At 56.6% G+C, this 12,831-nt stretch overlaps 2 protein-coding genes across 7 annotated transcripts in view; one reads left to right on the top strand and one right to left on the bottom strand.

Annotated features, from left to right (window-relative positions):
- Nucleotides 1–1,459: 1,459 nt before the first annotated feature.
- POLR2E (RNA polymerase II, I and III subunit E) lies at nucleotides 1,460–8,291 on the top strand. Of its 2 annotated transcripts, XM_075902657.1 has the most exons (8): nucleotides 1,460–1,618; nucleotides 3,243–3,417; nucleotides 4,265–4,380; nucleotides 5,456–5,536; nucleotides 5,767–5,825; nucleotides 6,011–6,089; nucleotides 7,570–7,652; nucleotides 8,068–8,291. In XM_075902657.1, exons 1-7 carry the CDS (start codon nucleotides 1,562–1,564, stop codon nucleotides 7,633–7,635), a joined length of 633 nt encoding a protein of 210 aa, XP_075758772.1. In that variant the 5' UTR covers nucleotides 1,460–1,561; the 3' UTR covers nucleotides 7,636–7,652; nucleotides 8,068–8,291. The 2 variants fall into 2 exon arrangements, with proteins under 2 accessions (XP_075758772.1, XP_075758771.1); XM_075902656.1 differs by having other exon boundaries at nucleotides 7,570–8,291.
- An 830-nt stretch (nucleotides 8,292–9,121) lies between these two features.
- The window catches only part of ARHGAP45 (Rho GTPase activating protein 45), a 41,243-nt gene continuing 37,533 nt past the window's right edge, over nucleotides 9,122–12,831 (bottom strand). For all 5 annotated transcript variants that reach the window (XM_075902655.1, XM_075902654.1, XM_075902651.1 and 2 more), the window contains exon 23: nucleotides 9,122–12,389. In XM_075902655.1, the coding sequence (XP_075758770.1) occupies nucleotides 11,956–12,389 (434 nt within the window). In that variant the 3' untranslated portion in view covers nucleotides 9,122–11,955. The remainder of the gene's footprint in view (nucleotides 12,390–12,831) is intronic.

The following is a 12,831-nucleotide window of genomic DNA, read 5'->3' as shown; positions in this document are numbered from 1 at the left end:
CACTGCAGCAGGAAAACATGGGTCATGCTGCGGTGTACAATCCAGACCAGTGTGGGGTAGTGTCACCTTCCCAGTTACTCTGGGTGCCTTCAGATGGTCTGCTACTGTGGCTCACAGCCCAGACACCAACAGCCAGCTGACAAGCGAGCGATCCCTTGAGGGTCTGTGCTTTGTAACTCTGGTTCAGCACCCTGATTCCAGCAGCTGGCCTGCAACACACCTGCGCCACTCTGCTTTCTATCACGCAGTTACCTTATGCCAAGGTGACCCCTAGTACCCTCCCAGGCCTGAATTTCCCCAAGGTGTCCAGACCTTTCCTGGATCATTCAAAGGAATAATAAGGTTAATTTGCTCCTCTAAAGAGACAGATTGCATAGCTTATTACTCTACCCGATTGCTTCAGTTCAAACACAGCCCTGGCCTGGTTTAGATTAAAAGGCAAAGAGGTTTATTAACAAAAGGAGGCAGGATTTTAAGTGAGTTCAGGTGTGAAGGATGGAGTTAGAAATGGCTACAAGCAAATACAAACAGGAACATGCGTCTCAGACTAATACTCGGCATCAGCCAGTTGCAATCTTTGCCTGCTACGATTTCCTGAGACTTCAACCCCTTGGCTCAGGCCTCCTGAGTCCCTCTGGTTCTCTGCCCTCCCTTTATAGCCCAATAAACCTTTGAAAAGCCTCTCTCTACGTACTTTGACTTTGCTTCAAGAGGCAGGAACCCTTCTTGGGATGCCAGCCTCCATCCCCCATGGAGGTTAGGTCAGCTCTCCACACACTGCTTCCCTCCTGCCTTTGTTTGTCTCTCATGTGAATAAGGCTCCTTGTCTCTGGCTGCTGACAGGCCGTGTAGACAAGCAAATACTTTGTGGCCATGTGGTCATGCTGCCCCCAGCTCTCTGGGGAGTGCTTGATGGCTCTGTTTCCCAAGTAGATACAGTGCCGCGCCCCTGTCACCGGCCAGCCCTGATGCATTTGCAGTTATGCATCTGCTCTCTTCAATTCCCAACCTCAAAACATGATCCCCGAGGCCATCAACGCAATCGATTGTGTGATTTGGTGCAGTATGAACACGCATTTCACAGGGACATAAGCCCCAGAGTGACGAATCCCAGTTTCCCAGGGGTGTGGCACAGGCCCCTCTTAGCTACTGCTCATGGCCTTGCAGGAGCATGGAGGGGAATACAGGTGCAATTGCCCTGAGCTCTAGCGTCCTGGTCCCAAGTGATGCACTTGCAAGGCTGCAAGTCCCCTACAGCAGTAGGCTAGGAAACTACAACTCCCAGCATCCTTTGTTCGCAAAGACCCCTGCCGCCTGAGTGCGTGACTACTCTGTGCCTGTTATTTGCGGCAACATAATTACACCTGGTGTCACCGTGACTTTGTACGGACACAGCCCTGGGAAGCAGCGAAGGGGGGGGGATGTGTGTGTGTGTGAGTGTGTGTGTGTGTCCGTCCGTATCAGGCGTGTGTGTAGGACACCTCTACTGGGCAGGTCTGCGCCTGCGCGGGGGCCTGCGTCGGCGCTTGCGCAGTGGCTCGTTCGGCGCGCGGCGGGCGCCATGGACGACGAGGAGGAGACCTACCGGCTCTGGAAGATCCGCAAAACCATCATGCAGGTGGGGGGGGGGTTCCGAGCCCGCGCGGGGGGGGCGTGTGTGTGTGGGGGGGGTTCCGAGCCCGCGGGGGGGGGGGAGTGTGTGTGTGGGGGGGGGTTCCGAGCCCGCGGGGGGGGGGGAGTGTGTGTGTGGGGGGGGGTTCCGAGCCCGCGGGGGGGGGGGAGTGTGTGTGTGGGGGGGGGTTCCGAGCCCGCGGGGGGGGGGGGAGTGTGTGTGTGTGGGGGGGTTCCGAGCCCGCGGGGGGGGGGGGAGTGTGTGTGTGTGGGGGGGTTCCGAGCCCGCGGGGGGGGGGGGAGTGTGTGTGTGTGGGGGGGTTCCGAGCCCGCGGGGGGGGGAGTGTGTGTGTGGGGGGGGGTTCCGAGCCCGCGGGGGGGGGGGAGTGTGTGTGTGTGGGGGGGTTCCGAGCCCGCGGGGGGGGGAGTGTGTGTGTGTGGGGGGGTTCCGAGCCCGCGGGGGGGGGGAGTGTGTGTGTGGGGGGGGGTTCCGAGCCCGCGCGGGGGGGGGAGTGCGTGTGTGGGGGGGGGGTTCCGAGCCCGCGGGGGGTGTGTGTGTGTGTGGGGGGGGGGGTTCCGAGCCCGCGCGGGGGGGAGTGTGTGTGTGTGGGGGGGTTCCGAGCCCGCGGGGGGGGGGAGTGTGTGTGTGGGGGGGGGTTCCGAGCCCGCGGGGGGTGTGTGTGTGTGTGGGGGGGGGGTTCCGAGCCCGCGCGGGGGGGAGTGTGTGTGTGGGGGGGGGTTCCGAGCCCGCGGGGGGGGGGGGAGTGTGTGTGTGGGGGGGGGTTCCGAGCCCGCGGGGGGGGGGAGTGTGTGTGTGTGGGGGGGTTCCGAGCCCGCGCGGGGGGGAGTGCGTGTGTGGGGGGGGGTTCCGAGCCCGCGGGGGGTGTGTGTGTGTGTGGGGGGGGGGGTTCCGAGCCCGCGCGGGGGGGAGTGTGTGTGTGGGGGGGGTTCCGAGCCCGCGCGGGGGGCGAGGGCGGGGGCCGGGTTCTGTCCTGCTCTGCTCCGCTCTCCGTGGGTGAGCGTAGCCGAACACCCCCTTGGGGCTGGAGGCCTTAGTGGATTCCCTGCGGAGGGAGGGGCTGGTCCTGGGCAGGGTGCAGGCCCGCACTGCTGGGGGCTGACTGCGGGGAAAGCAGGGCCGAGGCACCAGGCGCTATCCAAGTGCACCCAGCACCGGGCGGGTTCCAGCCGGGGTCCTGGCTGTCCGTGGTCTGGGTGGCACTGCAGGGGGCCCGTGGTGGGTTACACGAGGGCTTAGCAGTAGCCAGCTGTTGGCTGCACTCTGGTCCCTGTTGCGGGACCCGGGAGCTCCTAGAAGGTGTTTTCTCAAACAGGTAGGGCAGGTGAGCGGTGATGACGGTTAATAACATTCAGCATGTATCTTGCTGTCCTGCCTCCACAGCACAAGCCGGCTGGGCCCTGTTGTGCTTGGTGCTGTGCAGACACGATAGCCTAACCCCAAACAGCCAAAAGACTGGCCGATCAGTGGAAGCTGCCAGACAACCTTGGTATAGCCTCTGGGAGTGGGGAGACATGAACGAGGGAGGATTTGCTGGGTGGGGCGGAGGGAGACTGTAAAGCTGCATCTGTGTCTTATATGCATCACGAGTAAACAGGATTGTTGTCCTCAGTTGTGTCACGATCGGGGCTATCTGGTGACCCAGGATGAGTTGGATCAGACCTTGGAAGAGTTTAAAGCCCAATTTGGTGACAAGCCCAGTGAAGGGAGACCACGGCGGACTGACCTGACGGTGCTGGTGGCCCATAATGATGATCCTACAGATCAGATGTTTGTCTTCTTTCCTGGTGCGTATGGTGCTGTGAGAGACTGAGGATAGGTGTAAACATGAACCTTATTCTCCATGGGTGTCAGCAGCTCTCACTGGATGCAGTGCCAGCCTAGAACCGATTCTTTTAACTAGCTGCAAAAACTGCATGGAGGGGGTGGCTTAACTTTCTGAGCATCGGTTCTGAAGTGCTGGGTTTCTGGGAACTAATCCCAGGTTGGGTGGCCCAAGTTAGATCAGTTCAGCACCATTCAACATGCCACTTATCGTGTGGGTCTGTCAGAAGGCCTGCCTGTTCCTAGAAAATTCCTGGGAGCTCTTGACTCCAGCCAGCTTGGCTATCTGCTTTAGAGGCCTAACTTTGCTGGCATTATGGAGGCAAAACGTCCCTTGAAGCCAATGAACATTTTGGCTAAGTACGGACTGACTAGGCTGAACAGCCAGGCTACAATCCTGAGCGATTTATAGCAGGGTTGTTTGGCCGCTTGGCTATGTAGCCGCTCTCTGTCGTTCATTCTTTTTCTTGGTGCTGCGTAGTACAGTCTATCACATTTGGATAAGTGGCAAATGCCCAATAGGGCCTCTGAACCAGCTAGCTTGTAATGAAAACAGTTCTGTTTTCTGGAGTCCCAGCTGCACCGCTGTGGTGAATCACTTTGCACTTGCGGTTTCTGGAAGTGCAAGATGATACCTGCACTCTGAAGAGCAGCAGCATGTCATGACAAAGGGGAGGCTCTTAGAAACCCAGGAGAAGAATAGAGATGTGCTAGCACTGTTGTTCTGAGACCAGGTGCAGAACAAAGGTGCTTAAAATGCAGTCTTCTGACAGTCAGGAGTAATTGTGTTGTGACTTATTTATTCCTCAGAGGAGCCCAAGGTCGGGATAAAGACCATCAAGATGTACTGCCAGAGGATGCAGGAGGAGAACATCACCAGGGCTCTGATTGTGGTACAGCAGGGCATGACCCCCTCAGCAAAGCAGGTAGGCAATGATCCTACGTAAGGGCTGGGTGGGAGTGGCTAGGATGGGACAGGAGATACACAGCCTTGGGTGGGAGGGGGGAGAGTTGGTACCAAATGCCCAGTGGTCAGTGCCCTGGAGATTAACTTTTTTGCCTAATATTGTCCTCTTTAAAAAAAGATGTCGTCGTGCTGCTTGCAGGTAGTGCAGAACCCTCAGGTAACCGGGCAGGCGAGCATTGGAGGACAGAGGCTTAACACCCATTTGCTAAGGTTTAGTCGTGCACTTGAAGGGAGCTACCTACATGCTAGGGATGTAAAATCCCGTTAAATTGGTTAACCAGCTAAATGTAGTGGTTAACTGCTTAAATGGGAGATTGGGAGGTGGGGGGATGGAGCTGCTCTAGTCCCCACCGGTTAAGAGTGATGCTTATTGGTTCCGGTTAACAGGTGATGCTTACTGGTTAACCGGTTAATCTTCCACATCCCTATTACACACCCTCACAGCTGTGCAACGCGACTGGAACTCTTACCAGGCTTTCAGGGGACTGAGTTTAGCTAAATTGGGTTTGCTAGGTATGAGGGACCCTCAGGCAACCTTAAACTCTGTCAAAGATTTTTGTTGAATTGCTAGTACGTAGATCCTACCAATTGAGAGGGTAAAACCTTCCTCGCTCAGTTTTATAGTCTGGGGTGGACAAGCCTGAGAGATGTTTACAAAAGGGGGAGAGATTGTGGTGAAGAAAAGAAGGCTGGAGTGATAGAGATAAGTATCGGGAGTAAGAGGAAATGGAGAGAAATAAGACCTGAAGCTTGATGAAGGAAGGGAGCAGTGCGCTTAGGCGATGGGAGAAGAGACTAGGGCAGTGAGCAAAGGGAAGGTTGGCAAAGAAGAGGTGCTTGTGTGTTTAGCATCTTGGCTAAGATAGTCTCCCCTTGGTCTGTCTGCAGATACAGTTGATGTTGCTGTGGGTAATGCTTTAGCTGTAGTGCCTGGTGCTCATTGACGTTCAGCTCTGACTAGACAGGATCACCTTGCATTGCTGTGTGGGACCCTTCCTAGGCTGAAGTTTAAAACCTTTTGGTCTTTCTTGCAGTCATTGGTAGACATGGCTCCCAAATACATCCTGGAACAATTCCTGCAGCAGGAGCTACTGATCAACATCACAGAACACGAGGTGAGTTGGACGCTTGGGCAGCATGGAGCGAGTTCAGGGCAGCCAGCCTTTACTCTGGCCAGTCTGCGTGTAAATCAGCCCCTTGACGTTTTTTTACTGTGTATTTTGGGTCGCTGGGTGTGGGGCCATAGAGAGCCATTGTAGTCTTCCTCGTCCCTGTTTACTAGTCTTGGACACCACAGGAAGTGACCGTTCTCCCCTCTGATCTGACTCTGCTTTTGTGTTTACAGCTGGTTCCAGAGCACGTGGTCATGACAAAGGAAGAAGTTACTGAATTACTCGCCAGATAGTATCCTTCTGTTTGCTCCAAATGCCCCTCCCGTCCCTCCCAGCATGGAAGTGCTGGAAATAGCTAGGCTTCTGCTACATTGAAGAGGCCGTTGCATGACCTGTAGGTTCTGTTTCTTGCTGGGAGAAAGCCGGGGCGAATAATCAACCTTCTGGTGGGGGCTTTTCCTTCACTGTGCGTCTCAGTAAGCTGAGAGAGAACCAACTCCCCAGGATACAGGCTGGAGATCCTGTGGCCAGATACTTTGGAATAAAGCGAGGGCAGGTAAGGAGCAGAGCATGGTGGCTCTGAGGCAGCCTCTGGGGGAAAGCAGCAAGGCAGGCTCTGTTTTGTAAGGCCTGTAAATAAACCCAGCAGGTACCTCCTATCTAGTGCTGAGTATGGGGTCCCTGCCTCTTCGTGTGTAACCTCTAGTATGGCTAGTGGAAGCTGCGCAGGGTGACTGCAGGATCCTGTTATGTTATGAGTGTGGGGGAGGGATGTTCAATATCGGTTAATTGAATAATCGAGGAACCTCATGAGTTCTTACCAGTTACTAGTCTATAGTCGCCGGGGGTGGGGCCAGCAGCCAGCGCGCTTCGGCCCCACTCCCGAGGAGCCCAGGTGGGAGCTGGTCCACGAGGGGAGCCAGTTTAAAAACCAGCCCGTCGTGGACTGGCTGCCTGTTGCCTTGCACTGCTCTGATTCGAAGGTGAAAGTGCGCACCGGGACGCGTTAGTTTGAACCAAACCCCTCGGTTCGAATGAACGTTACTCCTCAAAATGAAAATGGTGCGCACTTTCACTTTCGAATCAGCTGTTGAGCGGAGTGACGCGCCAGCGAGATCATGCTAATGAAGTGCAGGATATTTAAATCCCCACTTCATTAGCATTTTCGGTCGCCTGCATTTGCATCCCTAGCTCGAACTAGGGAGCAAGTGTAGACGTACCCTTACTGACGGTGGGGGAGAAATGCGTGGAGTCTGTAGCATTAACCTGTAAGCTTTTGCTCATCGGTTAAGCAGCTGCACTGCTGCATCTCTAGTTTGGGGCACAGATCTTACCAAGTGCCTTGTGTGTTACATACCCAGGGTTGGGTCTTCAGCTGCCTCTGCAGGTTCTTCATTCAGAAAAAAATTCCTTCCCAGGAGGGGGGCATCTGAATGAGGAATCTTCATTGCTTTTGGGATGGGAGCTAAGCTGCTGTTGCTCAGCTGTCCCCCCTTTCTCTACGAAGGGTGCGGTGCCGATGGGCCCCGTAGGAAATCTCTCCACTAGAGAGCTGTGGCAAGGTTCTGATTCGGGATAAACCAATGAGTGCTTTGATACTTAAAAAGCTTCTTTAAAGGCTTCTGCATTTCTACCCTAATCTGGCTGAGCTCTCACCAGGCCTCCCCCCATCCACTGGGATGTGTGTAAGGCACGGAGCATAGCCGGGGTCAAGGTTCACTTGATGGACCCTCTACCTGGCCTTGCACCCCACGCAACGGCATGGTGTGTTAAACTCACACGTTCCTGCTTCACAGGCCTGTCTGTAATCTGTCCCCTGCACACCATGCCACAGAAGCACGTTGTTTGTCCCCTAGCGACAGGCAGCTGTCTCAGGGACTGGTTTCCTCCCGCGGTGTTGTGTTCTCCTCTCCCAAGGCTGAATGCTTCTGCCTCTTCATTGGGCACCTGAGCTAATCCCAGCAGCTGGGAACCCTTCAAGGTGAAATTCCGAGCTGCTTTTCATTGCTTATAAGCTGCTTTTGTTGCCCTTGTAGGTGGTCAAGATCATAAGACCCAGTGAGACTGCAGGGCGATACATCACCTACCGCCTGGTTCAATAGCCTATGCTGTGCAGCAGGTAACGTGGATCCACCCCCCTGCTGACGGGGTTGCCTGGCTGGGAAGCTGTTGTACGACGTCAGAAATTGATGCTGTAACTTCGTGTTAGCAGGATCCATCTCTGCAGTGGGATGTTTTAAACCGACCTGGACAAAGCCCCAGACAGTGCATGGCAGGGAACTTCCCCTGTGCCCAAAGGAGAACTAAATGGGGCCTCATGCCGTGCACACTGTAACCCTCTCCTTGCATGGAACACGTGTTCCGCTCTGCTTGGGGCAAGGGAATTTGCTCGTATGGAACGGGAGGGCTGAGTTGGAGGTGGGGTTAGACACGAGGCGGTTGGTGCCGGGCGCAATTCTCGGCTGCTCGGCGGCAGTGCAAGCGACAGATTGTCTGAAATTTCGGAGAGAAATTCCAGATTCTCTTTCTTCCAGGAGGCGGAATCCTGTGCTGTCTGAGCCGTGCCCTGTCCAGCTCCGCTTGACAGGCTCTCTGGATTGCCCTGACCCTGGTGTGCTTTCACCCAGAGCAGTGGTGCTGGGGATTAGCTCTTCCCTCTGTCTCTTTCCCCACAAGCCTGCTGACTGGACTTACGCTCAGTGTCATGAGCTGCTGAATTTTGAGTGGAATTGTGTTTTAATAAAGGCTTGTGCTGCAAGTGTCTCGCACTGGTGCAGCGTTTCTCCAGCTGCCCCTGCAGCAGAACCTCCTGCCTCTGCTATTCCAGATTCCTCCCCTTCCCTTCTGGTAACATCTTGAACCTGTAAGCGTTCTAACGAAATCTGCTCCCGGTGTCCTCAGCCATAGATCCATCCTAGGGCTGTACAATCACAGTTAATCGGTGAACCCGTTAAAACTAAGGTTAAACTGGTTAGCTGACTCAGCTGGATCTACTGGCAGTCCCAAGCACGGGGGAGCTGGTTTCTGCATACGAATCCTCTTTCCCACTCGGGCAGGTTGTGGGGGGGCCAGCTCCTGACCTCTGCGAGGCTAGAGCAACCCTCTGCCTGCGCTGGGTTGCGGGTGGGCGGCTGCTCCCGGGTACTAGTTAACCAGTTTCCTGGAAAGGATGATACTTACTGGGTAACTGGTTAACCGGTTACCTGTTCACCTTCCTAATAGCTCCCACGCTTGCATTGCTTAGCTAGCTGGACTTTTCCCTGCACTGTTCCATTTGCAGACAGGGAAACTGAGGCACGAAGTGACTGGGACAAGATCACATAGCAAGGTGGTGGTAGCATTTGGCATAGAACCTGTGAATCCTGACTCCTGGGCTATGCCAGGCACTGGAGTGCACTGCCTCATGTTGCTGCCCCTGTGGGTAAATAGTCACCCTAGGGTTGAGATCAGAAACTTGCTGCACAGGAGCTGAGATGCCACCGTGCAGCTGAGGCTGGTTACGAAGGTGGCAGCTGAGTCTCCTCTCAGCTCTGTGGCTCAGTGGGGTGGACGGGGGGTTCGAATGCGCTGCTGCTTAGCTTGGCAACACTCATCTCACTACTTTTATTTCTTTGAAGCGTGTGGCTTTGTACGGAGCACAAACGAGGTAATACTGCTGTTTACAGCAAGGCTGTGACTCATGGTCAGCTAAACACGCTGCACGAATACAGAACACGTGGCACATGCTAAGCACACACAACACTGCTCATACCGAATCTCCACCCGCCCAGCCTTCGCCGCGCTGGCCAGGGACAGGACAGGAACGTAGTGAGGCAGTTCTGCTGCCTTCTCCTACGATGGAAACAAGCAGCTGTAAAATGTAACCCTTGGGTTGAAGGACCGTGCAGTGAGGCCTCTTGCAATCTTCCAGCTCAGTCTGCAGTCTGCTCTGGACCGTTGTTCTGTGTGGCATTCGCCTGGTTACAGTAATCCCAGAACAGCTTCTTGGTGGTGAAAAAATAAAGGTGCTTGTGAGGTGGAGAGATGGCCCGTTCCTGGTTCTTTCCTCTTGCTTCAGCGGTTACTGATCCTCTTTGGAGTTGGTAACGTTTGGTCTAACAACACAGTCTTTGCTTCTTCATCAGGCAAGAGCCTGTAATTACCAACCCAAACCTGTGCGGTGGCCGTCCATTCAGTACCACAGTGGCTAGGCCCGAGGGTGGCTTGGTTTGGTGGCCTCTCCCGAGCAGGGACTGAGCTGCAGACTGTTTAGACACCTCCCAGGGCCGTCAGTGGAGGGATCTTGGCCTGGAACGCTGGTGGAGCCCGAATGGGTTGAGTGTGTCAAGTTCTCTTGCTCCAGGCTGTCTGCGGAGTCCACGAGCTGCGTGTAGTGACCTCTAGTGGAGAAGCCATGAACGGGGCACATGGTTTTGTCCCTGCCACGGAACTTGGTAAGTTGCTGAGGAAGTGGGACTGCCAGGAACAGCTCAGGCCCTAGCTGTGGTTTTGAATCGCCTTGGATGCCGCCTGTTCCCAGGGGATCGACTGGCTTAGGGAATGCAGCCTGCCACTGGGGAGCAATGTTCCACGGGAGCGTGAGTCCAGGGAAGCTAGAACTTGCCCTTTGGCTTTGTGCACCTGCCCACGTGTGCACAAGTGACAGTGGGAGATCGGCGGGCACCCTGGGGGGCGAGCCGCTTTGAGGACAAAATGCAGAAAGCTGAATCCTGACTTGGTTTTCGGCTGAATCGAGTAGCCCTCGCAGCAGGCCTGGGACGTAGCTCCCGGGTCCACCTGCTCTGCAGGGGGATGAGGGGCTTACTCTAGGGTGGGGCAGTGTTACACACAGAGCCCCAGCACTCGGCTCAGGCTGTACGCGTAACGTGACAGGTGGGCTGGCAAAGCAGGGACTGAGCACAGCTGCCTGCAGGTCTCTGAATCTGGGAGTCCCACGCACACAGCGGGTGGGAGTTGCCCCGCCTGGTTCAGGTGAGCCCCCAGCACAGGGGAGTTGACGCAGCTGGGGAGCTGGTGTTTACTCAGCTGGCTCCCTGCTCACTTCCAGGGCTTAGCAACCGTCGCAAGAGGAACATGGAAGCCTGAGGACAGGCTGGCGTGGGAATAAGAGGAAGTGATTTTCAGGCAGTTGGTTATAAACTCTGTTTGCACGTTCAGTCTCCTACCGCAGCGATGTGGGCGCCTGCGTTCCCTAAAGACCATCGCATCTGGTTCTGTTTAACCCTTGAGCTCCTTTGCCCAGCAAGTGTCGGGCGCGTGCTGACCGGTCACCTAAAGAGCTAGCTACCACTTCAGACAAGTCCTGGCCTGTGAACCGGGGCAGAGGGCATGTCACTGCCCACAAGGCAGGCACGTTCAGAGAGGCTGAGGCTCCTGCGAGTGCTCCGCACCCACGCGAGGGAACTGGCTGCCTGTAGGAGCCGGACGCAAGGCACAAGAGAGCAGGCCTGCCGCCCTCCGCGTTCATTCACAGCAGCAAGTCCACAGCTGGCAGCTCTCATGCAGCATCGTTTACGATCTTGCCAAGCGGAAAACGACCATCTGCAAGAACAGTTCTACAAACTTCCCCATGGGGCTTGGAAGGGCAGGCCACTAGTTAAGTGACCTGCCGCTGCGGTTGGCATGTTTGATGCCGTGTGTGTGGGCATCACGCAGGCGTGCGCAGCCTCGATACGCAGCAGCATCCACCTCCTTTCCAGAAGCGTTATCCCTTCCCTGCCGACGGGCTGGCGGTGCTGGGCGCCCGCGCTGGGAGCTTGTGGGAGGAGACGGCCCACTGCTGGGGCATCCCGTCTGTCCTCTGCCACCCCCGAGCCTGCGCCTCTCCACGGCACAAAGCGGCGTGGGGCCCCACACTCTGCGCCAGGGTAAGAGATTCCCTCTGCCTCCTGGGATGCCGAGGCTGGAGGGGGAAGAAGATGGAGCTTTCTTAAAACATGTGGAAGCACATCTGTGTGGGGTCCCTCCTAGCCCCAGCAGCTGGAATTTTCGGTTATCACTGCAGCGCACTGGACTCCTCGCTGTCTGCATCTCTGCTCCTGGCGAGCTGTTTCGGTGAAGGCGAACGTAAACCCTCTGGCAGCAGGGCCTGGATCCCTTCCCAGTCCAGCAGGATAAGGGGACAGCCACCTTTCGAAGGGGTACGCTTGGTGGCTCGAGCTGCGACCGAGCCGAGGCACTGGAGCTGGAAAGGCAGCTTGTCAGACTGATGGGAGTGTCCTGGCCGAGGGGTTGGTATGGGAGCTCCAGGCACTAGGTAAAGGTGACTCTACTGTCTGCAGCCAGCATACGAAACCCTTCTTCATTGCGCTAGAACCGTCCCCGAACATGCCCAGCGTCGCTCTGTGCTTAGCTGCCTGTGACCAGCCTCTTAGGTCAGCCACCCTGCCCCCTTGTCCATTGCATAGCCTCTGGGAGGCAGCCTAGACGAACCTGGGCTGCCGCTCGCTGGCTGACCTCACCAGTATTGTGCCGTCCCGTAGCCGCGTGGTGGGCAGCAGCCGGTGCTCCCGACAGCGCTCGGCCAGCAGCGCGTTGTTGGACTGGTTCGTGTTACAGTCAGAAAGGGGCCGGCTCGCCTGTCCGTCCCTCTCCGAGACGGGCTCCTCCTCCGGGTCGCTCTGCTCCTCCTCCCCTGCCGGGCTGTGCTGGAGGGAGGCCTCTGCATCCGACTGGCCCACGCTGCAAGTCCTGCTCAGCTGCCCCTCGCTCGCGTCGTCGCAGAACTGAGCCTCGTCCGTGCTCGTCTCGCTCTCCTGCTTTGCCAGCTGCTGCCTTGAGGCTTCCTCGTGGATAGCCGGCAGCTCCGGCCCCTCCTCCAGCTCCGAGTCAGAATCTAAAGAGTGATCGCCAGAGCCTGTGGGATACAAGGGACTCTCTTAACTGACTTTCTTCGCTGTCCCCAACGGCTCTGCCGGCTGCGCCCTCTGGGCCGCATGGGCACTGCCAAACAGGCCGGTTTTCCTTCCCAGAGAAATATGCCTCCCCTGAATCTGTTCCCTGTTGGTTACGGGGTCCCTCTGGTGCTTTTCTGTACAGCAGCAAACCCCTGCATCCGTTCAGCTGTGAGGGAAAGGGCCGCAGAGCCGCGGTTGCTCGGGCGGGAGAACGGTGACTCGTACGTCTACCCCTGCCAGCTCCCCCGTGTAGCCCTGCCTGGGAGAGCTGCTGATCCGTTCCCACCTTGCAGATGCAACCTAGGCGGCAGCAGCATGAGAACCTCCTCAGCCCTGCCAGCCTCGCCTCGTAGCCAGAGGCCCTTCTCGGTGTCCCCTTGGCCTCTCTGCTGAGAGTGACCC

This window comes from Pelodiscus sinensis, chromosome 19 (genome assembly GCF_049634645.1).
Source record: "Pelodiscus sinensis isolate JC-2024 chromosome 19, ASM4963464v1, whole genome shotgun sequence".
Lineage (NCBI taxonomy): Eukaryota > Metazoa > Chordata > Testudines > Trionychidae > Pelodiscus > Pelodiscus sinensis.
The sequence above is the reverse complement of the archived record's forward strand: the minus strand, read 5'-3'. Positions and strand labels throughout refer to the sequence as shown.